This window comes from Acipenser ruthenus, chromosome 60 (assembly GCF_902713425.1).
Source record: "Acipenser ruthenus chromosome 60, fAciRut3.2 maternal haplotype, whole genome shotgun sequence".
In the NCBI taxonomy this organism is placed as follows: domain Eukaryota; kingdom Metazoa; phylum Chordata; class Actinopteri; order Acipenseriformes; family Acipenseridae; genus Acipenser; species Acipenser ruthenus.
In genome coordinates, this window is record NC_081248.1 from 1,553,897 (window position 1) to 1,579,369 (window position 25,473).

Sequence of the window (25,473 nt, forward strand, 5' to 3'; positions counted from 1 at the left end):
GAATAAAACTGCCAGCCCTGCACTAACATTAGAGCCGTGACTTAAAATTGCCTTCCCGTTCCACTCTGACAGCCAGTGTGCTTCATTGCTGCTGTCAGAGTGGGTCTCCAGCAATAGAATAAAATGGGCTTTTTTAAACTCAATAAAATTAAATAATTGGGCTCTCTTAAAATCATCACGGCAACCGTTTATATTTAAAGAACTCACTAAAAACTTATCCATGAAGGAAAATGGCAATAAAAAAATACAAAAAACAAGGGTAAAAGCTTTAAAATTGAATTGATCCATTAAAAACCTTTTGATTGTGCAACCATTTTTCTAGCAGTGCTTACAAACTTTTTCAAACGAAACCTCTTTTTCCTGTCAGATTCCTCGAAACTCGCTTTTCTTAACAGTACATTAGCAGAGACTAAAAACAATTTCAAGTCAGGAAAGAAAAGTGGAATTTCCACTCCCCTTTTACCCTTTGTACTATCCATAAAATTAATAAACTGTTCAAGCGAATACAGTTTTTTTTTTTGGGGGCTGACTGACCTGGATGTCGGAGAGCATCGAGGTGTCAGAGAGCTCTCCCTCCTCATCCTCGTCCTCTCCCGCGAACGCCTCCAATTCCTCGGCCGAATCCTCCTCTCTGGCTCCCGACTCATCTTCCTCCGGCCATGAGGACTCTGCTGAGGGCAGGGCCATGGCGTCACTGGATGCTAGTCCAGCGCTGCCACTAGCCTCCTTCCCTGTGCGGGGAAGCTCCGCAGCCACGGCCTGATCACCGGAGAGTCGGGGCCGGGGGAGAGCGGCGGCGACAGCGCTGGGCTGAGACCCCGCATCACCACCAACCAGCGAGCCGTGGCTCGGCTCCCCAGGAGCAGCGAGTTGAGGCTCGCCGCTACTTTTGTGAGCCGCCACAGGGCCCCAGATAGACTCCCTCATGACCACTGCTTCAGATCTTTTCTGCATTTTCTTTTTTTTAATCACAACAGTAAAGCTCCCCTTCGGATCTGCAGGGGGTTCCTGTACGGTTGACTCTGTAGGCTGATCCACTACTGCAGACTGCTCCTCCGCAGCAATCCTCTTCTTAACTCGGGGCGCAGGCACGGGCGTCTCCGCCGACTCCTCCACCTGTGCTCCCCGAACATCCTCAGCCTGACATTTCATTGTGTCCGAGGTTGCAAAAATAACACACTCTTTCCCCTCTATAATAAACCTCCAGGCTACATTCAGATCCTGCCCCGGGTTATGCGGCAATACAAACACTTGTCTACGAAAAGACAACACATGTTTCACCTCGGGGTTCTTACAGCCTAGCGGAATCATTCTAATCGGGGACATGATTTTACCGTATCTTGCCAATTTTCTTTCAATCACTACATTTGGAATAAAAGGGGGAACATTTGATAAAACCACTTTCCTTAGAGGAGTTGAAAGAGGTAAAGCAGAAATAAAAGCACCATTGACAGAAAATCCTTCCTCTATAATCTTATTTACCAGTGTTTCTTAATCTCTTTAGCCAACTAGACAAGTGCAAAAAAGCTATAAAAAAAAGCAAATACAATGTTAGGTTATAGAGCCAAAACAGTTCAAATCTAGAGAAGTTATATTAAAATTATACAATTCACTGGTACGACCACACCTAGAATACTGTGCACAGTTTGATCCCCTGTGACAGGGTAGCATCACTGGCAAGTCTGTTTCTACTAGGAAGGAGGCTCAAAGACAAGAACGCTGCAGGTTTAAACATGCTTTTGTGCACTTTAAATATAAATAATAAAGCAAACAAACAGATGACAGTTGTAACAGAGCGGCACTCACTCTGGTTCGACAGCGGTGCCTCCCTTGCCTGCTCCCATTTTTGGAGCAGCAGCTCCAGCTCTGTTGGCTCCCGCTCCCTTGCTTCCAACGGAGCCAACCCCAGCTGGGTCGTAGGGGCGCCCACACTCGCTGCCACCATATGTAACAGAGCGGCACTCACTCTGGTTCGTTGCCCCTTTAAAAGCAGGACCCAGGACACAAGAAATTGATTTTCAAGCGCTTACGCGCTAATTTTAATATACACAAAAATAAATAAACAAAACGAAACAAAACACCTAGCTCCGTTTTGAGCACTAACTAAACATTTTATGCAGGTCCCTGACTAGCTCGCAGGACGGCTAAGCCGTTTACCTGTCATAAAAACACTGGAAACCACACAAGTTTAACTCAGCACTTTGACTGCTCGGAAGCAGAGCACCTCTCTTCTGCTTCCTTCTACTCAGCAGCTGCGTACAGACAGGCTGCACGTCTTAAATACCCTACACCTGGCATTAATTTACAATAGTTACCAGGTGCGGGTGATAATTAAACAATAAACTATTAACAAAACAATAAATCAATTAAACAAAATGTGCATACGCACATGTTTTATGCAGGGAGGATATTAACCCCCTCCCTGCTGTGTTACACAGTAATAAAACAGTGACACAGTGGCTAAAACAAACGGTTGAAACAAAACTATATATACTGTATGTATATATATATATATATATATATATATATATATATATATATATAACACGGCTTGGAAAAATAACAACCTCTGATTGGTTAAACAGCATCACATGACCGTGTGTATATATAGCGTATAGCACGGCTTGCATACTAATGAGCCGCTTCACACTGAATAAATCACTACGCACCGCTACATTATAAATTCCATGACAAACTGCCATTTTATTTGTTATTAGTTACAAAACAACAGCCAAAAATGAGTGGCATTTCACCTATTTCCTTTAATATATTTGGGGATGAAACTCCACATAACTGATACAACATCAACCTTCTGAGTGAAGACAGCAGACCATCTGAAAAAAATAAATAAATAAAATAAGTAGACCAGCAAGAGTAGACACATAACAATAGATAAGGACCAGCTGAATGAAATAGAAAAAAAACAAAGATTGAAAAAACACATCCAAAAAAAATACAGCATGGGCTGGTTAATGAACTTAAAGAAAAATCTGGACATTCAAGCAGTATAAACCAATTCGGGGCGTGCGGTTCCGATGATATATACCACTTCTGGGGTGGTTAAAGTTATCACCACCCCAGGCGTGATATCTATCATGAGACCCACACGGCCCGTTGTGGTTTATACCTTACATGAATATATATGTGTGTGTGTGTGTCTGTGTGTATATATATATATATATATATATATATATATATATATATATATATATATATACAGTATATAATGTATGTTTATTTGTTAAGTTGAGGAGCTCTGCCTCCCTTGCCTCCTCTAAGGAGCCTCCATTGCTTGTAAATGTTTTGGTAGCTGTGTGAGTCAAAACAGAGATAAAGATAGAGAGAAAACTGTGTGATCCCGTGGTTACTGCAATAACTTCCGAAAAAAATAAAACAAACTGGCATACAACAAAAGTCTGGAACTGTGCTGGAAAGCTGCTGGATTAAAGTTTCTAGGTGTGTCAGGTTTTATACTTGATTTAAGTGTTGCTACTGATGCTCTGAAAGGGAAAGGTGCACACTAATTATATAATCTTTATATTTCTACAGGGCTACCCCAGACTACACTCACCCTGGAGCCTCCATTCCCAGAGATATTCACCGGGGAGACAGTCACTCTGAGGTGTGGGGTTGAGGGGGGTTCTGCTGGCTGGAAATATCTCTGGTACAAAGACAGTGAGGACACTCCAGTGCTCCAGACTGCTGGCCGCAGTATAACTGGTGACAGCTACACAATCACTGCAGCTGCTGTATCTGACCAGGGCCAGTACTGCTGTCAAGGACAAAGAGTAGATCAGCCACTCTACTCACAGCGCAGCGATAAAGTAACATTAACTGTGTCTGGTGAGTTTACTCAGCTTAATACAGGCTCTTCATAGACAGTTACACTGACCATGAGTGTTTTCATATTTCAACAGGCAGTTATACATTTTTCTAATGATTTTATTAACCCAGATTGTGAATATGAAGCATTCTGTTTAATTTAATTAATTCCAATTCCACTTTATTGAATTTATCAATGAGTTAATGCTCTTGAGTTAAAGCTTTTTGAATAGGTTGTATTAATGTGCATCCTTCGGTTTACCCAAAGATATATTCAGATCTAACTGAACGGGGTTAGAAACTAATGCAGACATTGGAAAACTATTTGTTTTTAAGGTCTTTAATGTACGTAATCATCCCTCTACACCTAAATAAAAATCCCTTTCAGCAGGTTAGCCACTGTGCGTCACATGTGCAATATTCCATTCTCTCCAGTCAGGACAGCTGCAGAATAGACTATAGCTAATATGCTATAGAACAAACTAATGCCCACATGTGATGGAGAACAGAATATTAGTCATATGTAATAGATAATGTAATAGATAATAAAAGCACATGACAGGGCGTGCGTTGTGTTACATTAAAATATGTCTGTAGTTGGGTTAATGCAACACAACGCGCAGGCCCTGGTGTGTGTTATCCCGCTTATAGAAACGGACACAATATATATATATTTTTAAACCAAACACATTTTTTAATTTTTTCAAAAAATTGAACAATTTTATTATATATCCTTCCACTTTGGAGAACATATACTGCCTCAAACAAGGTTGTATTTGTTGTAAACTGGAGGTTTCAATATATTATTATTATGTATTTCTTTGCAGATGCCCTTATCCAGGGCAACGTACAATTGTTACAAGATATCACATTATTTTTACATACAATTACCCATTTATACAGTTGGGTTTTTACTGGAGCAATCTAGGTAAAGTATCTTGCTCATGGGTACAGCAGCAGTGTCCCCCACCTGGGATTGAACCCACGACCCTCCGGTCAAGAGTCCAGAGCCCTAACCACTACTCCACACTGCTGCCCATTTATATTTTCCAGCGATGAGCGAGTCATCATTGAAACAAGGTGATTTACTCCCATGGGTTTTAGAGAACTGCAGTGTCTGCCTCCTTTTCTATATCTTTTAGTTATCGATAAAAATTAATTATTGCCATTTTTAAATGCTTGATTTAGGGCTAACATTGTGGTTTATGTCAGTGCTGTTTACACAGTGATTGAAACCCGCACGGAGGTCAACAAAGCTAGAAACGGAGCACTCTTAACCAGCCGAATTACACACTGAAGCATAGAATTCTCAGACCGTTTAAATATTTAAGAGAAACAGTTTTTAAGTCGATTACCATTTATCTTTGTTTAATCCAATCAATAAAAACACCAGCTGGACAAGCAGTTGTTTTTTTGTGTTTGCCTTATTTTTGTTTTCTTTGATTTCATTAAGTTGTTGACTTGTTAGATCTTCGTGTCTTTTGCTTTTTTTTCAATAGAGGTTTTTCTTGCAATTCTAGCCGCTTGTCTACTGTCATGCCTCTGAAAAAATCAAATGTTACGAAAGGAATGTCACTAATTTAGAAAAAAACTTTAAAAGACCTCTCACACCAGTGTGTATATTTATTGCAAGTTTAATGTCGTGTATTGATAATTTATTGATCAAACTGTGCTTAGGCAAAAATAAGTTCCATCGTGCTTTGTAATATACAGTATATCTGCACGGTTCAAATTCCTCAACAGCCAATCAGCATGCAGCATCCGAACATTCCATTTTATAAGGAGAATTGATCCCTTCAGGAAGTCTTGCTTGATCTGTAACCTCTCCAGACCTTAGTAATGGAGTAGTTCAGCTGAGATACTCAACTCACTAATCAGAAAAATACATTTTAACATAATCATTTGAGCACAGATACGTATAATGTTTGTGCTCAAAGGTCTGTCTTTAACCGTGTTCAGAGTGGATCCTCAAGTATTCTGTTTTGTAATAATATTAATAATTTTTATATCACACCTTTCATAGTAGACCACCATCACAAAGCGCTTTACAAGATACGAGACTAGGGTGTGTAAACTATGCATCAGCTGCAGAGTCACAACAACTTCTCACCCGAAAGGACAAGGAGGTTAAGTGACTTGCTCAGGGTCACACAATGAGTCAGTGGCTGAGGTGGGATTTGAACCGGGGATCTCCTGGTTATAAGCCCGTTTCTTTAACCACTGGACCACACAGCTTCCTATAACTTCTTTTTGTTATTTGTTTTGTTTTTGGAGTCACACAACAGTGAATTACTCCACTAAAACACGACCTCTCAGAAGCTGAAAGCACAGGCTGCACTTTTCATTTGGTGTTTAGATTTGGTGAAGCTAGCGAGCAGTGATTGCAAGTAGATTGCAATCGCTCCAAAAATACTACTGGAGAGGAGACTAGAAGCTATCTCCTCCTTCAGAATTTAAAAACTCTTTCCCCTAATCCTATTCTGTTCTCTGTTTCAGAGGTTCGTCCCAAGGCTGTCCTGACCCTGCAGCCTGCCTGGACACAGATATTCTCAGGAGAGACAGTCACCCTGAGGTGTGAGGTGGAGGGGGGCTCTGCTGGCTGGAGGTTTAAACAGTACAGAGATGGAAGTGAAGAGGCATGGTGCAGTGATCAATACAGCAGGAGAGATGGGGACAGCTGCACAATCAGTAACGCACAGTATTACCACAGTAGAGTGTACTGGTGTGAGTCTGGACAGGAGCGCAGTAATGCTGTCACCTTAACTGTGTCCAGTAAGTCATTTTCATTAAAGTAATATTTAACCACACTGTAGAATAATGCACTCTGGTAGGTTAGATAGGTAGGTAACATGTTTTTTTTTGTAATTCTCTGCTTATGCATTTAACACATAATGGCTTCCTTTTAGGTTTGCTCTTGGCGTATTATCAATAAAAAGTTAAATAGCAAATTATGATAATATAAATACTTGTCATCTTTGTGCTTCATTCCATACTGAAAAACTGTTTTAAATTATCAGAAAAAATGAATGCACTGTACCTGCTTTGTGTACTGCTGTGTGTATCTTGATCTGCTGTAATCTTGTATTGACCCCCTCACCACTCTCTGCGTATAGCATGTCTATCTCCACTTCATTTTCCTCTGGTCCTGGTTTCTGTACTGCGCTTAAAGTATTGGTTCAGGTTAACAATGCCAACGCCTTATCGACCTCAATCAAATGCCCCCTGATTCTTCTTTGTTCTAGGCTAAATAAATTCAGTTCCTTCAATCCATATTTGCAACTCGATCCTAATCTGGTTCCTCTCTGTTGAATTCTCTCCAGGGCCACAGTTTTGATAATGTGGTGACCAGAACTGAACACAGCATTCTAAACGCTTTTCTGTGACCTTTCAACTGTCAAGACTCTCTCTCGTTTGGGACTGTGCTGTACTCAGAATTAAGTATTCACAATGTAAATGGCATGTCTTTATTTAAGAAGAAAAAACTGTTTTATTTTGAATACAGTAATACTTTTTATATAGGGTAAAAAAAATCAAAAATAAGAACACATTTTATTATGGACACATCTGAATGTCGAGGTGTAAGTTTAGGCTTGATTTGAAAAGACCTTCACACGACATGAAGATGTGCAGGAAGCCTGAGCTCAGGGCATGTCCTCCAGGAGGCTTCACCCCAGCGGCATAGCAACCACTGCCATGCTAATCTGTCTGTCCCCTGACCTGCCAGAGAATCAGAGACCCATTTAGAGGGCTACTTGCTACCATTACTAGCAGGGGGAAACCCTTTCTGCACCTTAATAACAAATTCATTGCTTGTATTAACTTTCAATTGTAAATACCAGAGGATTCTATATCTATACGGCTGACCTTGTGTCTTCAGGGGGTCCTGGGATTTATCTTAAACAAAATCAAACCATTTATCTTTAACTAACTGGGATTTATAAAACAATGAGGTCCCTTTTAGGGAGAGAACGAGAGAGAAAGAGCAAGAAAATAAGATGAAATATAGAGGTAAAAACGGTGAGATATATCTAGATATGTGAGAGGGGGACAGGGAGAGGTAGAAGGGAAGAGGGAGTCAGCGAGAGCCACAAAGAGTGTGGGAGAGAGAGTGAGTTCTAAGACATTTGGCATTGGTGCAAGAGGAATAAAGAGAAAAGGAATGAAAGGAGGAATAAAGAGAAAAAGAATGAAAGGAGGAAGAGAGAGAATAATAAGAAGGGAGAGACACTCTGATCTTCTCAAGGTGTGTGAATGGATTGTAACCAGCAGTTACCGTGAACGCAGAAATGAGAAATAGATTTACAATGAACCTTTATTTAAGAGACAACAGTCATGAACTTGATAAAGAAGAGTAATTGGCAGAAATAATCTGGTTTGTAAAATAGCAAACAATAACAAAGTCAAGACATTGATTTGGTCTGAAAGTGAGATAAAAACATCAAAAGAGCAATACCAGCGAGGTGTAAAGAAAAAGACACACGACTCAGCTATTACACCAAAAACCACTATATACATGATGTAATACAAGGTGTATAGCTGAGATAAAAAGAGAGGGGGAATGGAGAGAGAGCAATACTGTATACAGAGGGGGTGAGAGAGAGAGAGAAAGTGAGATCTGTACAGAGGGAGAGTGAGCGGGAGATAAATACAGAGGTCTAAACAGAGAGGGAGAGATAGAGATAGATTGTAAAATCCTTACAGATGGGGGTGAGGGAATGTTGCAGGGTGAAAGCCCTGCCAGAGTAATGTGTGTGTGTGTGGGGGGGGGTTGGGGGTAAATTCCCTGCCAGAACACACGTGGGAATGTGACTGGAGCTGTCAATTGAATAAATGATGATCAGTTAGGCTCCAGTCAGAGGTAAAGGTGCTGTGCTGTGCTGTGCTGTGCTGTATGTTTTGTAGACCTTTTGTTCTGGCCCTTGTGCCTTTTTGTTTTGTTAATGTGTTTTGTTTAGTGTTTGTAACTGTGTTATTTGTTGTCAAACATGCACATGAGCACTTTGCTGCAGCTATCTAGCCTCTGAGTCTCTCTTGCCAGCTCCAGACTTTGCTGTGATGCTATCCTTACCACAGGGAGTGAGAGAAAAATAAAGTAATAGACAGTCAGATCTATATAGAGAGAGAGAAAGAAAGAAGACTGTGATCTATACAGAGGAGGGTAGAGAGAAACCAAGAGACCCATAGAAAGGGGAGTAAGAGAGAAAGTGTGGGGTGAGAGTGAGAGACAATGAGATCTATTCAGTGAGAGTGAAAGAGAGAAAGTGGATGAGGAGGGAGAGATGGTGAGAGTGTAGTGTTGGTGATGCAGGTGTGTTTGTCTAAAACTGTCAGTTCCCTCCAGTCAGTGGTCAATCCTGACCTGTCTCTCAGCCCTGCTGATCTGAACTCTTTCTGTCTTTTCAGATGGACAAGTGATCCTGCAGACTCCCCCCCAGCCTGTGTTTGAGGGAGACACTCTGAGGTGTCGTGTCCACTATGGTTATACAGCTAACAAGGTTGCATTTTATAAAGATAGTAAAGAGTTACAGTCCCGGGCTGACACAGAGCTGAGTGTGCATCGTGTTTCAAAGAGTAACGAGGGCTCCTACAAGTGCAAAGCATGGTGGAGCTCCTACCCTTACTCTGGTGACTCTGCAGAGGTGTGGGTGTCAGTGAGAGGTAGGTTCATTCTAACATCACCCCTTCTCTGTCTGCAATGTTTCTCTGATAAATTAATATTGAAGTCCAGTCCTGCTGTATTAATGAATGTCTTAATAATTTAAAGTGCTTAAATAAGAGCAGAGCTTTCTGATACGATAGCAAGGTCTTGTGTTCTGACAAGCTGTCTTGAAGCTGTAAGAATCCACAGCAGGCCATACCAAATATAGCAATATAGAGGCACAGGGTAAATATCAGTAATTAAGATCAAACCTTTTTCTCTAAAACGTTAATGAGAAACTTCCAATTACATGTTCTATATTTTTTCATATTTGTCTTACCTTTTATGATGTTTACAATCATTCTGAGTGGTTCTGAGTCATGCTGCTCCTCAAATACTGCATTTAAATCATTTTTATCAGTATTAAAATCCACCTGGCATTGTCTGTGTCTGTACAGACCTAGCAGTCCGCTCCTTCTGGGTGCTGGCTACATGGTGCAGTGACAGCACAACTCTGCCAGTCTCACCTTGTAGAGCACGAAGCAGTGAACATCACAAAAAGGGAAAGACAAAAAAACAAATACATTTACATTGGAAGCTACTTTATTTTTGTGTGCTGTTGCTAAAAACATTTGTTTACCATGATTGAGAAATTCCATCGTTAGACATTGCATAAATCTCCGTATCTCATAAAAAAAAAAAACATAAAATAATACAGTTGGCAGAACTGCTTTCATCTGCTGTATCCTAAACATTTAAACAGACTGCTGGGCTGAATAAGGAGACACTTTCAACCTCTCTAAATGATATCAATAGCTTATGAATAAAATGCAGCAGTGTGGAGTAGTGGTTAGGGCTCGGGACTCTTCACCGGAGGGTTGTGGGTTCAATCCCTGGTGGGGGACACTGCTGCTGTACCCTTGAGCAAGGTACTTTACCTAGATTGCTCCAGTAAAAACCCAAATGTATAAATGGGTAATTGTATGTAAAAATAATGTAATTGTATGTAAAAATAATGTGATATCTTTTAACAATTGTAAGTCGCCCTGGATAAGGGCGTCTGCTAAGAAATAAATAATAATAATAATAATAATAATAAAATAGTAGAAACAATAGTAACAGCACAAAGACATCTGTATTATTATTTTTTTTTTTATTATGGAATTTGAAACAAAAACACATTGGAAATGTGAAAAAACAGCAAGTTATCAAAAGTGCCCAGCCATTTAAAGTAGAGATATCAAAAACACAAGCCAAGTTTCAAGAAACCACTGGGGCAACCTTGCCCAGCACAAAGCAAATAGGCACAACTGTCAAAGCGGTGGGGGTTAAGGTTGCCCCAATGGTTTCTTCTAACTTAGCTTGTGTTTTTGATACAAGTTAGAATACTGTGGGTTAGAATACCACCCATTCACTAAACTAATACCACCCATTCACTCAACGAATGCCACCCATTCACTAAACTAATACCACCCATTCACTAAACTAATACCACCCATTCACTAAACTAATACCACCCATTCACTAAACTAATACCACCCATTCACTAAACTAATACCACCCATTCACTAAACTAATACCACCCATTCACAAAACTAATACCACCCATTCACTAAACTAATACCACCCATTCACTCAACTAATACCACCCATTCACAAAACTAATACCACCCATTCACTAAACTAATACCACCCATTCACTCAACTAATACCACCCATTCACTAAACTAATACCACCCATTCACTCAACTAATACCACCCATTCACTAAACTAATACCAGCCATTCACTAAACTAATACCACCCATTCACTAAACTAAAACCACCCATTCACTAAACTAATACCACCCATTCACTGAACTAATACCACCCATTCACTAAACTAAAACCACCCATTCACTGAACTAATACCACCCATTCACTAAACTAATACCACCCATTCACTAAACTAAAACCACCCATTCACTAAACTAATACCACCCATTCACTAAACTAATGTTTCTCTCCATTGTCGGCCTGTTGCTTTTTCCAAATCAAATCAGTCTCATAAATAACAAATATAAAGTGTGCAGGAAATGTCTCATTCATGGTATAAGAAAGATTATGCACTGAATCTTTATTGTGTCTGAGAATGATCCCCCCCGTGATCCAGAGGTCTCAAACACGTCTTAAATAAGCAACGTGTCTCAGGAGGTTATCAGCTGCCGGCTCATATGTGGGATTACTCTTAGTACACAATGAACGTTCAGTACATAATCTCTCTGTATGGCTGTTAAAGGCATGTATCTCATTGTTGTGACAGACAGACTATTAATTTGTGTATCTATAACCACAATGTCAGTCCTTAAGGGCGGGTCATTTCAACGTGTAAGCTAACAGCACACTCCTTTCAACAATTTCCCGGGCACATGGCAGACGCAGTTTCTCTGGTAAGAGATGCAAAACTACAGATGAGACACACACAACAGTCTCCTTTCTTCATGGAACCTGACTCTTCCAGACTCGCGCCACATCAAGGTTTCTCTGGAAGCTGCAACAGAAGCAAGATGGTGGCGATTCTCACCTTGACTGATAGGGGGGCTGTCTCAACGACCTCCGACACTCCGCCTGTATACAGATGCCTCCCTACTAGGGTGGGGAGCACACCTAACAGAAGCACAAGTCCAGGGAACCTGGTCACCAAGACAAAGACACCTCCATATAAACTATGTGGAGCTTTTAGCAATCTTCCTGGCACTGAAACACTTTGCACCAGTTTTAAAGCAAGAACACATGCTAGTTCTTACCGACAACACCACGTTAGTAAAATACATAAATCACCAGGGAGGCACAAAGTCATGGGAACTGTGCCTTCTGGCCATAAAGACCTGGAATTGGTGCAGGACACAGGACATCAACATAGCTTACCTACCCGGATTTGACAACAGCCTTGCAGACCAGCTGACCAGAGAGAGGTTGCTTCACGAATGGCAAATCCGGCCACAGGTTTTACACTGGATATTCCACAAACTAGGACAACCACAGGTAGACCTATTTGCCACAACAGAGAACACCCAGCTGCCCCTGTTCTGCTCCCGGGTCCAACAAGAAGCAGCCATGGCAGTAGACGGAATGTCCATTCCATGGTCAACAGGCTTAATGTGTGCATATCCTCCCCTGCCATTAATCCCAGCTGTGCTCAGAAAGGTAAAAAGAGGCCAGTCTCATTCTAGCGGCCCCTTTCTGAGCTAAGAGGTTCTGGTTCTCAGAAATACTAGAGATAACAGAAGCGGGGCCAGTGCACTTACCAGTGACCCGGGATCTACTATCTCAGAACAGAGGGAGGATGCTTCATAACAACCCTGCATGGCTACGACTAGCTGCATGGAGACTGAACGGCAGCAATTACTAGATCAGGTGCTAGCTGAACAAGTAGTCAACATCTTACTGGCTTCAAAAAAACATCTATATTTCAAGCCTATACAGGGAAATGGAGGGAATTTGTTCTTTGGTGCAACTCAAAATCTGTGTACCATGCATAAATAAGTCTACCAACATTTCTATCTTATCTGGGCCACCTGTTCCACAAGGGTCTTGCACTATCCTCCATCAAGGTGCATATCACTGCAATATCTAGTATTTTACCAGAGTGGGAAAATCACCCGGTAGGTTCTCACCCTGCAGTGTCCAGAGTTTTTAGGGGGGTTAACCACTTAAGGCCCCCCAAAGAAACATATGTTTCCACAATGGAACCTCGGTCTAGTACTGAATAGACTGATGGCACCACCATTTGAACCCATGGCAACATGCAACCAGAAATTCCTGACATTTAAGCCTGCATTCTTGGTGGCAGTAACATCAGCAAGAAGGATAGGTGAGCTACAAGCACTGGTCATTGATGCACCCTATTTCCAGATCTTCAGGGACAGGACTGTCTGCAGACCAGTTCCATCTAGATCAAATCATAACTTTTCCGAATTTTTTCCCCCAAAACCGCACAAATCAAAATCAGATGCCAGACAGCACTTAATTGATGTCCGAAGAGCACTGAATTTCTATATTCATAGCATGATCAAAAAAAGATCATCAGGAGAGCTTTTTGCGACTTTTAACTCAAGTTTAAGGCAAATCTGTCTCTAAACAGACAATCTCTAGGTGGATAACATCCTGCATCAAGTTTTGTTATAACCTGGACAAGAAACTGACTCCAGGTAAACGTCCACTCAGTGAGAGTGGTGACTACTACATGGGCATAATTAAAATCTGTCCCAATTCAAGACATTTGCAATGCAGCTACATGGGCCTCTTCCGAGACCTTCATGTAACATTATAACCTAAATGTGTCTTCTTCTCAGCCAACCTTTGCTCACTTTGTTTCTGGCACTAATATCTAACCTAACACCCCTTGTCACTTCCTATAATAGAGTTCACTTGGTGTGTGGGGTTCATCATACAAGGTACGAAGGTGAAGATTACCTGTAATATGGTTTCTTCGTAGAATGATGAACTCCACACACCTATATCCCACCCTCCTTCCCCCTCTTTGTTTTTTTCTGGTTTTCACTCATTGTTGAGTTTGGTTTGGAAATTTGGACATTGATACTCCAGGAAAGGGGGGGGGGCTTTATGGAGGAGGGGCATTAACTGGTGTCAAAAAAGGATTATATCAAGGATCTCTGGGAAAGAGATCGGCTTTTCTCCTGACCCAAGCAACATGGAGACTGGGAGTTCACTCTGTGTGGAGTTCATCATTCTACAAAGAACCCATATAACAGGTGATCTTCGTCTCACTGCTGCATTGAATGGAGAATTACTAGGTAAAGTTTTCTTTTATAAATATCTAGGCATATGGATTGATGAGCACCTTACTTTTAATTACAGTATTGATAAATTGGTATTACAATTAGGACCTAAAATGGGCTTTCTCTTCAGGAACAAAAAGGCTTTCTCTCAATCTCTTTCTGCTACTATTTTTCCTGTTTCCGTATGGTGATTATATTTACCAGTTTGCTTGTAAACAGTCTCTACAATCTCCAAGATTCAAGCTTGGCCTGACACATGGCAGATGAAATTTAATGTGAATAAATGCAAAACCTTGCACATAGGGTGCAAAAACATTAGAGGCAAATACAATATGAATAGTAATGAAATAGAGGAAGTTATGTATGAAAATGACTTGGGGTAGTAGAGGATTAATCACTTTAGCCAACTAGACAGTGCAGAAAAGCTATAAAAAAAAGCAAATACAATGTTAGGTTATAGAGCCAAAACAGTTCAAATCTAGAGAAGTTATATTAAAATTATACAATTCACTGGTACGACCACACCTGGCAAGTCTGTTTCTACTAGGAAGGAGGCTCAAAGACAAGAAAGCTGCAGGTTTAAACATGCTTTTGTGCACTTTAAATATAAATAATAAAGCAAACAAACAGATGACAGTAATAAAACAGTGACACAGTGGCTAAAACAAACGGTTGAAACAAAACTATATATACTGTGTGTATATATATATATATATATATAACACGGCTTGGAAAAATAACAACCTCTGATTGGTTAAACAGCATCACATGACCGTACGTATACATAACGTATAGCACGGCTTGCATACTAATGAGCCGCTTCACACTGAATAAATCACTATGCACCACTGCATTCTAAATTCCATGACAAACTGCCATTTTATTTGTTATTAGTTACAAAACAACAGCCAAAAATGAGTGGCATTTGACCTATTTCCTTTAATATATTTAGGGATGAAACTCCACATAACTGGTACAACACCAGCTTTCTGAGTGAAGACAGCAGTCCATCTGAAAAAAATAAATAAATAAAATAAGTGCACCAGCAAGAGTAAACACATAACAATAGATAAGGACCAGCTGGATGAAACAGAAGAAAACAAAGATTGAAAAAACACATCCAAAAAAAATACAGCATGGGCTGGTTAATGAACTTAAAGAAAAAATCTGGACATTCAAGCAGTTTAAACCAATTCGGGGCGTGCGGTTCCGATGATATATACCACTTCTGGGGTAGTTAAAGTTATCACCACCCCAGGCGTGATATCTATCATGGGACCCACACGACCCGTCGTGGTTTATACCATACATGAATATATATGTGTGTGTGTGTGTGTGTGTGTGTGTGTGTGTTTCTGTGTATATATATATATATATATATACAGTATATAATGTATGTTTATTTGTTAAGTTGAGGAGCTCTGCCTCCCTTGCCTCCTCTAAGGAGCCTCCACTGCTTGTAAATGTTTTGGTAGCTGTGTGAGTCAAAACAGAGATAAAGAAAGAGAGAGAACTGTGTTATTCAGTGGTTACTGCAATAACTTCCGAAAAAAATAAAACAAACTGGCATACAACAAAAGTCTGGAACTGTGCTGGAAAGCTGTTGGATTAAAGTTTCTAGGTGTGTCAGGTTTTATACTTGATTTAAGTGTTGCTACTGATGCTCTGAAAGGGAAAGGTGCACACTAATTATATCGTCTTTATATTTCTACAGAGCTGCGCCAGACTACACTCACCCTGGAGCCTCCATTCCCAGAGATATTCACCGGGGAGACAGTCACTCTGAGGTGTGGGGTTGAGGGGGGTTCTGCTGGCTGGAAATATCTCTGGTACAAAGACAGTGAGGACACTCCAGTGCTCCAGACTGCTGGCCGCAGTATAACTGGTGACAGCTACACCATCACTGCAGCTGCTGTATCTGACCAGGGCCAGTACTGGTGTCGAGGACAGAGAGGAGGTCAGCCACTCTACTCTCAGCACAGCGATCCTGTGATATTAAACATAACTGGTGAGTTTCTTACATTCCCAACCATTCCGATACAGGCCCTATTGATTTAGACAGTGTTTTGATTAAATAAGTCTTTTATTCATAAAAAGTTGACTGTTACAAGTTAATTAATTGATTTCATCTGGTTCAACCACAGATTAAATGTTTTTTTGTTTATGACTGTAAGTCGCCCTGGATAAGGGTGTCTGTTAAGAAATAAATAATAATAATAATAATTAATTCAGGTATATTTCAAATAAATACCCAACAGGGTTAAAAGCACAGTAGAACATTATATTAATAATCATGTTGAGAGAATGGCTCCACATGTATTTTCTGTGGCAAAAGTTTGTTACACAAAACTTATATAATTAACGAGTCCAAGGATGGATTTATACCACTTGTGGGGTGTTTAAAGGCCCTTGGCTGACGCTTCGGGCCTTATCACCACCCCAGGCGTGGTATATATCATGGGAACCGCACGGTCCATCGTGGTTTATACCTTACATATACAATAACTTTGGAAAGTTCAAACACACCAAAAAAAATATGATTTCTATTTTAACAAGGGTTTTATGGCCTGAGGGTTTTATGGTTGTGTAATCAAGAGAGTGGAGTGCATGTTGTTTGCAGGTTTTTCTATTTATTTATTTATTTATTTATTTATTTATTTATTTATTTCACTTCGCTTCATTTTGAATGGAATCCTTTGACTGTAGTCGTGCATTTGCATTTGTTGGGACATGGCAGAAGTTGGTGAAGTGAGCCATTAAGTACTTGACTACTATTAAAAGCCCATCCTCTGAAAGTAATGCAAAAAGATGTGGCTCTGCCTAATAACAAGTTAACACAAATGTTCTTAACAGTTCAGAATGAACTGTGTTCTTATAGTAGTACCAAAAGAAAATTACTACAGCACATAAGAACATAAGAACATAAGAAAGTTTACAGAAGAGAGGAGGCCATTCAGTCCATCTTGCTCGTTTGGTTGTTAGTAGCTTATTGATCCCAGACTCTCATCAAGCAGCTTCTTGAAGGATCCCAGGGTGTCAGCTTCAACAATATTACTGAGGAGTTGGTTCCAGATCCTCACAATTCTCTGTGTAAAAAAGTGCCTCCTATTTTTTGTTCTCAGTGCCCCTTTGTGACCCCTGGTCCTTGTTTCTTTTTTCAGGTCAAAAAAGTCCCCTGGGTCGACATTGTCAATACCTTTTAGAATTTTGAATGCTTGAATCAGATCGCCGCGTAGTCTCCTTTGTTCAAGACTGAATAGATTCAATTCTTTTAGCCTGTCTGCATACGACATGCCTTTTAAACCCGGGATAATTCTGGTTGCTCTTCTTTGCACTCTTTCTAGAGCAGCAATATCCTTTTTGTAACTAGGTGACCAGAACTGAAAACAACATTCTAGATGAGGTCTTACTAATGCATTGTAGAGTTTTAACATTACTTCCCTTGATTTAAATTCAACACTTTTCACAATATATCTTGTTGACCTTTATAGCTTCCCCACTACCTCTGTGTAACACTGTTATTGGGAGACAACCACATTTACTAATTACAGTGACATGCATATGTTACTGAGGAACCAAATGCTATGAGAATTGTAGACATTGGTAAAAAAAAATAGGGAAACATCCAACCACATCCAACCGCATCCTGAACAAAAGATGCCTTATAGTTCTCCAGTTGATGCAAAGGTCTAGACCAGGGGTGCCCAGACTTTAGTTACATAGGATCTACTTTTTCCACCCTCTTCCTAACGCGGTCTACCTAACCCCCCCCATTCAAACATGTTGCACACTACATTATTACCAGACCACAAATAAAATAGGCCCTATTTTTAAAACAATTGTACAATAATAAGAAATAATAGCTTTTTACCTTATTGATTTGATGATTTGCACTGCATGGTGTCAGCAAGCTTTGCATAGTCTGGGTTGTAGCTGCTGATTGCTAGCCTCAAGCAGGTGTCCAGGTGATCATCTGTTAGAGTGGACCGGTATTTTGACTTGATGATCTTCATGTCTGAAAATGCTGACTCGCAAAGGTAGGTAGATCCAAAAAATGCTGTCAAGTACATGGCAATTTTTCTCATATTTGGATATTTTTCCTCCACGATAAGGTTCCAAAAGTGTTCCCCTGATGCCCTCGATTTGATTTGGAGGTCGCTTTGAAGAGTCAAAATTTCACTCTCGACGGCAGATGTTTCCATGTGAAACAATGATGCTATTTTTGTTGCAATTTCGTCAACATCAACTTCCACACCAAACGGAAAGCACATAAATGTTGCCACAGGTTCCAGGATTGCAAAGTCTTGAAAGCGTCGGTCAAAGTCTGCGATAATGTTGTACACCTGTTCAACGTATCGACCACTGTCGCAATGTGCAGGTGCTTTTCCCTGACTTTCGAGCTCTGACATCATATTTTTGAAATTCCTCAGTTCGTGTCGCTGCAATTGTGAGGACAGCAATTTTAATTTTTGTTTAAAAGCTGTCACAGAGCTAATCATTTCAACAATATTTTTGCCTTTTCCTTGCAGCTCTAAATTGAGCTCATTCAACCGAACAGTTACGTCGGTCAAAAAAGCTAAATCTAACAACCACACTTCGTCTTCCAACTGTTTATATTCCGCATCTTTTGAAGCCAGAAACTCCTTGATTTCAAATAACAGATCCCTAAATCGCTGCAGGAATTTACCTCTACTAAGCCACCTTACATCCGTGTGTAGCAAGAGGTCTGTGTGTTCAGCTTCACTTTCTTCCAGTTGAGACCTGAAGAGGCGCCTCTGCAGACTTCTGCCCCGAATCGAATACACGATTTTGAGCGCGATATCCATGACATCTTTCATATTCAGCATTTTACCACACAAAGCCTGCTGATGGATTATGCAGTGATAATTGAGGAAGTCTGGAAAGTCATCATCACTTTTGCAAAGGGCAATAAACCCATTGATGCGGCCAGTCATGGCTGGTGCTCCATCCGTAGTTATGGACACAAGTTTGTAAATGGGTAACTGAGTGCTATTAATAAAGTCCTTGAATGCCCAAAAAATGTCCTCCCCTCGAGTTTTTCCTTTCAATGATATGATTTTGAGCAGTTCCTCTTTGGCAGTCATATCTTCAAACACCATTCTAATGAAAATGCACAACTGAGATGTGTCGATCACGTCTGTCGACTCGTCAAATTGAAGTGAAAAGAACACACAGTCATTTACGTCTTTTTTAAGATGCTCCCCCAAATCCTCATCCATCATTTCACAGCGCCGTGTCATCATCAAACAATGATTCTGCTGCCTCTAAAAAGGCCTCTTTTACCATTTCTCCATCCTGGAACGGTTTCTTGTGCTTTGCTAGTATGCGACTCACCCGGAATGATGCAATCGTGGCTGCCTTTGATTTTGAGCTGGGCCTTGTAAAGATCGATTGTTGGGCAGCTAGTTGAGACTTCAATTCTTTCACTTTTCTCTTTCGTAGTTCACTTTTAGCTGGAAAGTCGCTTTCATATTTCTTGTGAACAGTTTTGAAATGCCTCTCGACATTTCCCTTCTTAGCAAGAGCTACACTTGAATGGCAGATCAGACACACACATTTTGAATTTGTTGTGGTGAAAAAATAATCTTCCTCCCACTCACTGTGAAAGTGGTAGGTTTTCGGTTTCTTGCTGCTTGGTCCAGCACTCATATTAAAAACTTAACTGCAATTTTATAGAAAAAAAAAACTTAGTAAAAAAACAACAACCAAGAAGAAAAAATATTCTGTTACAGGTCTCCTGCTTCGCAAGCGTGGAACGTAAACGTACGAACAGCAGACGGTTGCTATGGTAGTGACAGTTTGGAAAAAAAAACAATGTAGCAACTACAGTGCCATGGGTTGGTCAAATTTTATGTCAATCAAGCTGTTTTTTTTATATTTTGGCTGTGCAGTAATATTCGAGCAAGAAGCAATCATTAGTGTAAGCAAAGCATACGGTGCTTCAGAACTGTAGACCTCATTATTTTTAAGGAGACTTGATGGTCAATCTGTGAATTGCCAAAATATATATTTTTAGTGCATAAGTTTTGAAAACTTTTATGCGGTCTACTAGAAACAAGTTTGGGATCGACCGGTCGACCGCGATCGACGTCCTGGGCACCAATGGTCTAGACCATGTAAGTGAGTCATTATATATATACAGTACTGTGCAAAAGTTTTAGGCAGGTGTGAAAAAATGCTGTAAAGTAAGAATGCTTTCAAAAATAGACATCTTGATAGATTATATTTATCAATTAACTAAATGCAAAGTGAGTGAACAGAAGAAAAATCTAAATCAAATCCATATTTGGTGTGACCACCCTTTGCCTTCAAAACAGCATCAATTCTTCTAGGTACACTTGCACACAGTTTTTGAAGGAACTTGGCAGGTAGGTTGGCCCAAACATCTTGGTGAACTAACCACAGTTCTTCTGTGGATTTAGGCAGCCTCAGTTGCTTCTCTCTCTTCATGTAATCCCAGACAGACTTGATGATGTTGAGATCAGGGCTCTGTGGGGGCCATACCATCACTTCCAGGACTCCTTGTTCTTCTTTGCGCTGAAGATAGTTCTTAATGACTTTCGCTGTATGTTTGGGGTCGTTGTCATGCTGCAGAATAAATTTGGGGCCAATCAGATGCCTCCCTGATGGTATTGCATGATGGATAAGTATCTGAGACCATTAATTCTGACCAAATCCCCAACTCCATTTGCAGAAATGCAGCCCCAAACTTGCAAGGAACCTCCACCATGAAGTCAGTAGAGGGCCATTAGGCAGAAAAAAAGATTAATATTATAATAATAATAATAACAATAATAATAATAATAATAATAATAATGATAAAACGCACATGGGGCAGTCTGTCTCCCGACTGCCTTCCTATCTGAGTGCTGTCTGCCCTGTCTCCTCTCTTTCTCCCTGCATTTGTACCACAAACACACTGAGAGAGTTCCTCTATTTACACTGCTCCTCCACCCTTCTTTCCTTCTCATTGGTGTCAGTACTGTCTGCCCTGTCTCCTCTCTTTCTCCCTGCATTTGTACCACAAACACACTGAGAGAGTTCCTCTATTTACTCTGCTCCTCCACCCTTCTTTCCTTCTCATCGGTGTGAGTGCTGTCTGCCCCTCCATTCCATTTCTGTCACCTTCACACACTGAGAGGATTCCTCAATCTGCACTGAACTGTTCATGCCTCCTCATCAGGGAGACTAAGAACCCCCTTTCTGTCTCCCTCTATCCTTTCACAAACACACACTGGGAAGGTATTCCTTGTCCCTCTGAGACTACACATGCACATGTAAAGTAGCTACAGTAGTTACATAATAACGAGTGATTTTAAATGAACAATTACAGAATCTAGTGGTTAAAATTTTTCTCTGACTGACAGAGAGACATGTGCACCCTAATTTTGCTGTCGCCTCTATTTCAGTGGACAAGCCAAAGCCTGTCCTGACCCGGGAGCCTGCAGGAGAGATATTGGAAGGAGACAAAGTCACCCTGAGCTGTGTGGTTGAGGGGGGCTCTGATGGCTGGAGATATCTCTGGTACAAAGGCAGTCAGTACAGCCCTCCAGTGTACCAGACTGACAGAAGCAGTGAAACTGGAGCCGGATACACAATCAGTGCTGCTGCTCTGAATCACAGTGGAGAGTACTGGTGTCAAGCTGAAAGAGGGAGCAAACCATTTGACTCAGACTACAGCAGTGCTGTCAATGTACAAGTATCAGGTGAGTAACTGAAATGCGTGTGAGGAGTAATCTTTTGGTACAACTCAATTGTTGCTACAGTCATCTCTCGATTATCCAGGGTAATGGGGGGGACTGGTTGCACAGATAAAACAAAAACACGCATAAGGCAAATCATAGTAAAACTCATTCAAAGTTTGTGCTTACTTTATAGTTTTTTAAAGTAGTCAGTCATGCTTGTTTGTCTTGTTGATTGGCTTTCCTTTTTTCTAATATTTGTTTGTAGCACTCTCAGAAATAGTTTGTCATTCAAGGATGTGTCATACTGCTGCTCAACATAATCAAGCAGAGTTTCAACACACCCGAGGGCTGTACTGTGAGAAACGCAATGCTGTGGAATCAGGTTATCCCCCTCCTCCCCTTCACTTTCACTGGACTCGGTGGTCTGTCCTTGGACACGCTTCACAATGTCTTCATCAGTAAGCAACTCGTATCCAGCTTCATCACGATCGCTATTCAGCCACTCCTCAATATTTTCAGCATCGACATTTTCACCTCCTTATATTTTCTGCACAATTTTTGCAAGGCTTTCTGCTGAGATTTCTTCCTCTCTGATCTCTGTCTCATCACTTTCCTCTGGCAATATTCTTCTCCATGATCTGATCATCGTAACTAGTTTCACTTCATTCCATACTCTAGCCACTTCATGAATTGCATCCAGAACTGTCAGCTTCTTCCAAAAAGATTTTCAATCATTTCCTTCATTAACATGCTTTTCTAACAGTCCAACTCAATAATTCCTCTTGACGCATGCAATCACTCCCAGGTCCATAGGCTATATCACAGAAGTCACGTTTGGTGGTAAATATTTTACAATGATGTTGCCATCTTCGGATTTGAGAAAACTTTCATGAGAATGAGAAGGGTCATTATCCAGCAGCAGGACAGCCTTTTCCAAGTCAAGCCTTTTGACTGCAGGTGCTCTCGAACCCGTGGAACAAACCTTTTACTAAACCATTCTTTAAAAATGTCACAATCCATCCACGCCGATTTCTGAATAAAATAATCCACTGGCATATTAGAGGCTTCTGTTCCTTTAAATGAGCGTGGTTTTTTCACTTTGCCAATTACACAAAGTTTATGTGAGCCAGTTACATTTGCACGATCCATTTTCCAATCGTCAAAACCACACGTTTACGTTTATTCGCAGCCATGTTTGCATTCACAATGGCACTGAGTGACTGACATTGCTCTACCGCGCATGGGTACTGTTATGTATATCATTTTTTCTGCTGGCACGGATCCGCAAACCAGATAATCCACCCACGGATGATCGAGAGTTGACTGTGTTATAGATGGCAGAATAGGAAAGAGCACATGAAGCCAGTTTTTTTTTGTCCTTGTGATGTGATGTAAATGGTGTGTTGCACAAAGCGAATGTCCAGACAGTATTCAAAAACAGGCAGGCAGCTCCAGTGTACCAGACTGACAGCAGCAGTGGAACTGGAGCCAGATACACAATCAGTGCTGCTGCTCTGTCCCACAGTGGAGAGTACTGGTGTGGAGCTGGACGGGGCAGGAACACGTCTTACTCACAATACAGCCCAGGTGTCCAGATACAAGTTTGAGGTGACTGACTGAACTGAGCCTGTAAGAAAGATGGAAGCCAACCATAGAGAATTAATTTAAAAAAATCTCGGTATTAGAGCAAAGGAAAACTGCTTTGTAGTTCCATTTCCTTTCAATTAAAAATAGATATGATGAAGAAACAAAGTTATTTGACTGATTATTTACTGCTTTTAATTAATTTCATTTTAAAGAGCAAATTATGTTTATCATTAAAGGCCTCTTTCTCTCTCTGTTTCCTTAGAGTTGTTTACCAGCCCTGCTCTGACAGTGATACCTGATGCCTCAGTGTGGGAGGGAGAGACTGTGACTCTGCAGTGTGGGGCTCAGATAAATAAACAAGGCACCCAGCTGCAGTACCACTATATCAAAGACAACGGGAATCTGAGAGGAGCTGGATCACGGGATCCATACTCAATCCCAGCGGCACAGCTGAGAGACACAGGGAGCTACCAGTGTGAAGTGGAGGCAGCAGGGACTGGGGTGAAGAAAATCAGTGATTCTGTGTCACTGACTGTGAAAGGTGAGTCAAGATTCATTGTTAAAAAACATGGAATGATGTTGCTCTCTTTAATAACCTCTGTATTAGAAACTTTAAATGATCTTAAATCACAGCAAAAATTACAATAGAGTAGTTGGCCACTATGCACTGTATTAACTAGCCTTCAGCAAGTATTGTGCATGTGTTTGTGTGTTTTCATACAGCTGTTTAGCAATCCAACTGTGGAGCTCTTTCACAAAATCCATACTTTCATATTTTTTTACTCTTTGGGCCTGATTCATGTACCGATGGTAAAACTGGAGTTAAGACTGGAGGTGTGCTATTAACACTCCTCCAAACTTTACTACTTGCTTCCGCTGTAATTCACGAATGCCCTGATGACAAATTCCACGGATCAGCTCTCTCAAAGTTAACTCATTTGCGTGAACACCACACTTTTTTTTACCATGACAGTGGGACTCTTACCTCAGTATCTCCTTCAAATGAATTGTCACATGCTAATATCTACAGTACATCTGGCTGTAGGCACAGGATAATATAGCTTGTACTTAAAAAGCTTTTGCTTTAACTAACACTGGCTCAAAAACAGAGCCCATTTTAACATTCATGCTCAAATTTAAGTTTGTTACATGAGTTACTTACAAAGAGTTGTATTTCATAAGAACTTAAGAAAGTTTACAAACGAGAGAAGGCTATTCAGCCCATCTTGCTTGTTTGGTTGTTAGTAGATCCCAGAATCTCATCAAGCAGCTTCTTGAAGGATCCCAGGGTGTCAGCTTCAACAACATTACTGGGGAGTTGGTTCCAGACCCTCACAATTCTCTGTGTAAAAAAGTGCCTCCTATTTTCTGTTCTGAATGCCCCTTTATCTAATCTCCATTTATGACCCCTGGTCCTTTTTTCTTTTTTCAAGTCAAAGAAGTCCCCTGGGTTGACATTGTCTATACCTTTTAGGATTTTGAATGTTTGAATCAGATCGCCGCGTAGTCTTCTTTGTTCAAGACTGAATAGATTCAATTCTTTTAGCCTGTCTGCATACGACATGCCTTTTTAAACCTGGGATAATTCTGGTTGCTCTTCTTTGCACTCTTTCTAGAGCAGCAATATCCTTTATGTAACGAGGTGACCAGAACTGAACACAATATTCTAGGTGAGGTCTTACTAATGCATTGTAAAGTTTTAACATTACTTCCCTTGATTTAAATTCAACACTTCTCACAATATATCCGAGCATCTTGTTAGCTTTTTTTATAGCTTCCCCACATTGTCTAGATGAAGACATTTCTGAGTCAACATAAACTCCTAGGTCTTTTTCATAGATTCCTTCTTCAATTTCACTATCTCCCATATGATATTTATAATGCACATTTTTATTGCCCGCATGCAATACTTTACACTTTTCTCTATTAAATTTCATTTG

At 40.6% G+C, this 25,473-nt stretch overlaps 1 protein-coding gene across 1 annotated transcript in view; it reads left to right on the plus strand.

The window, feature by feature from the left end:
* The window catches only part of LOC117410241 (titin-like), a 368,958-nt gene that overhangs the window by 168,908 nt on the left and 174,577 nt on the right, over nucleotides 1-25,473 (plus strand). Inside the window, exon 14 of the mRNA XM_059018553.1 lies at nucleotides 23,796-24,074. Within this exon, the coding sequence (XP_058874536.1) occupies nucleotides 23,796-24,074 (279 nt within the window). The remainder of the gene's footprint in view (nucleotides 1-23,795; nucleotides 24,075-25,473) is intronic.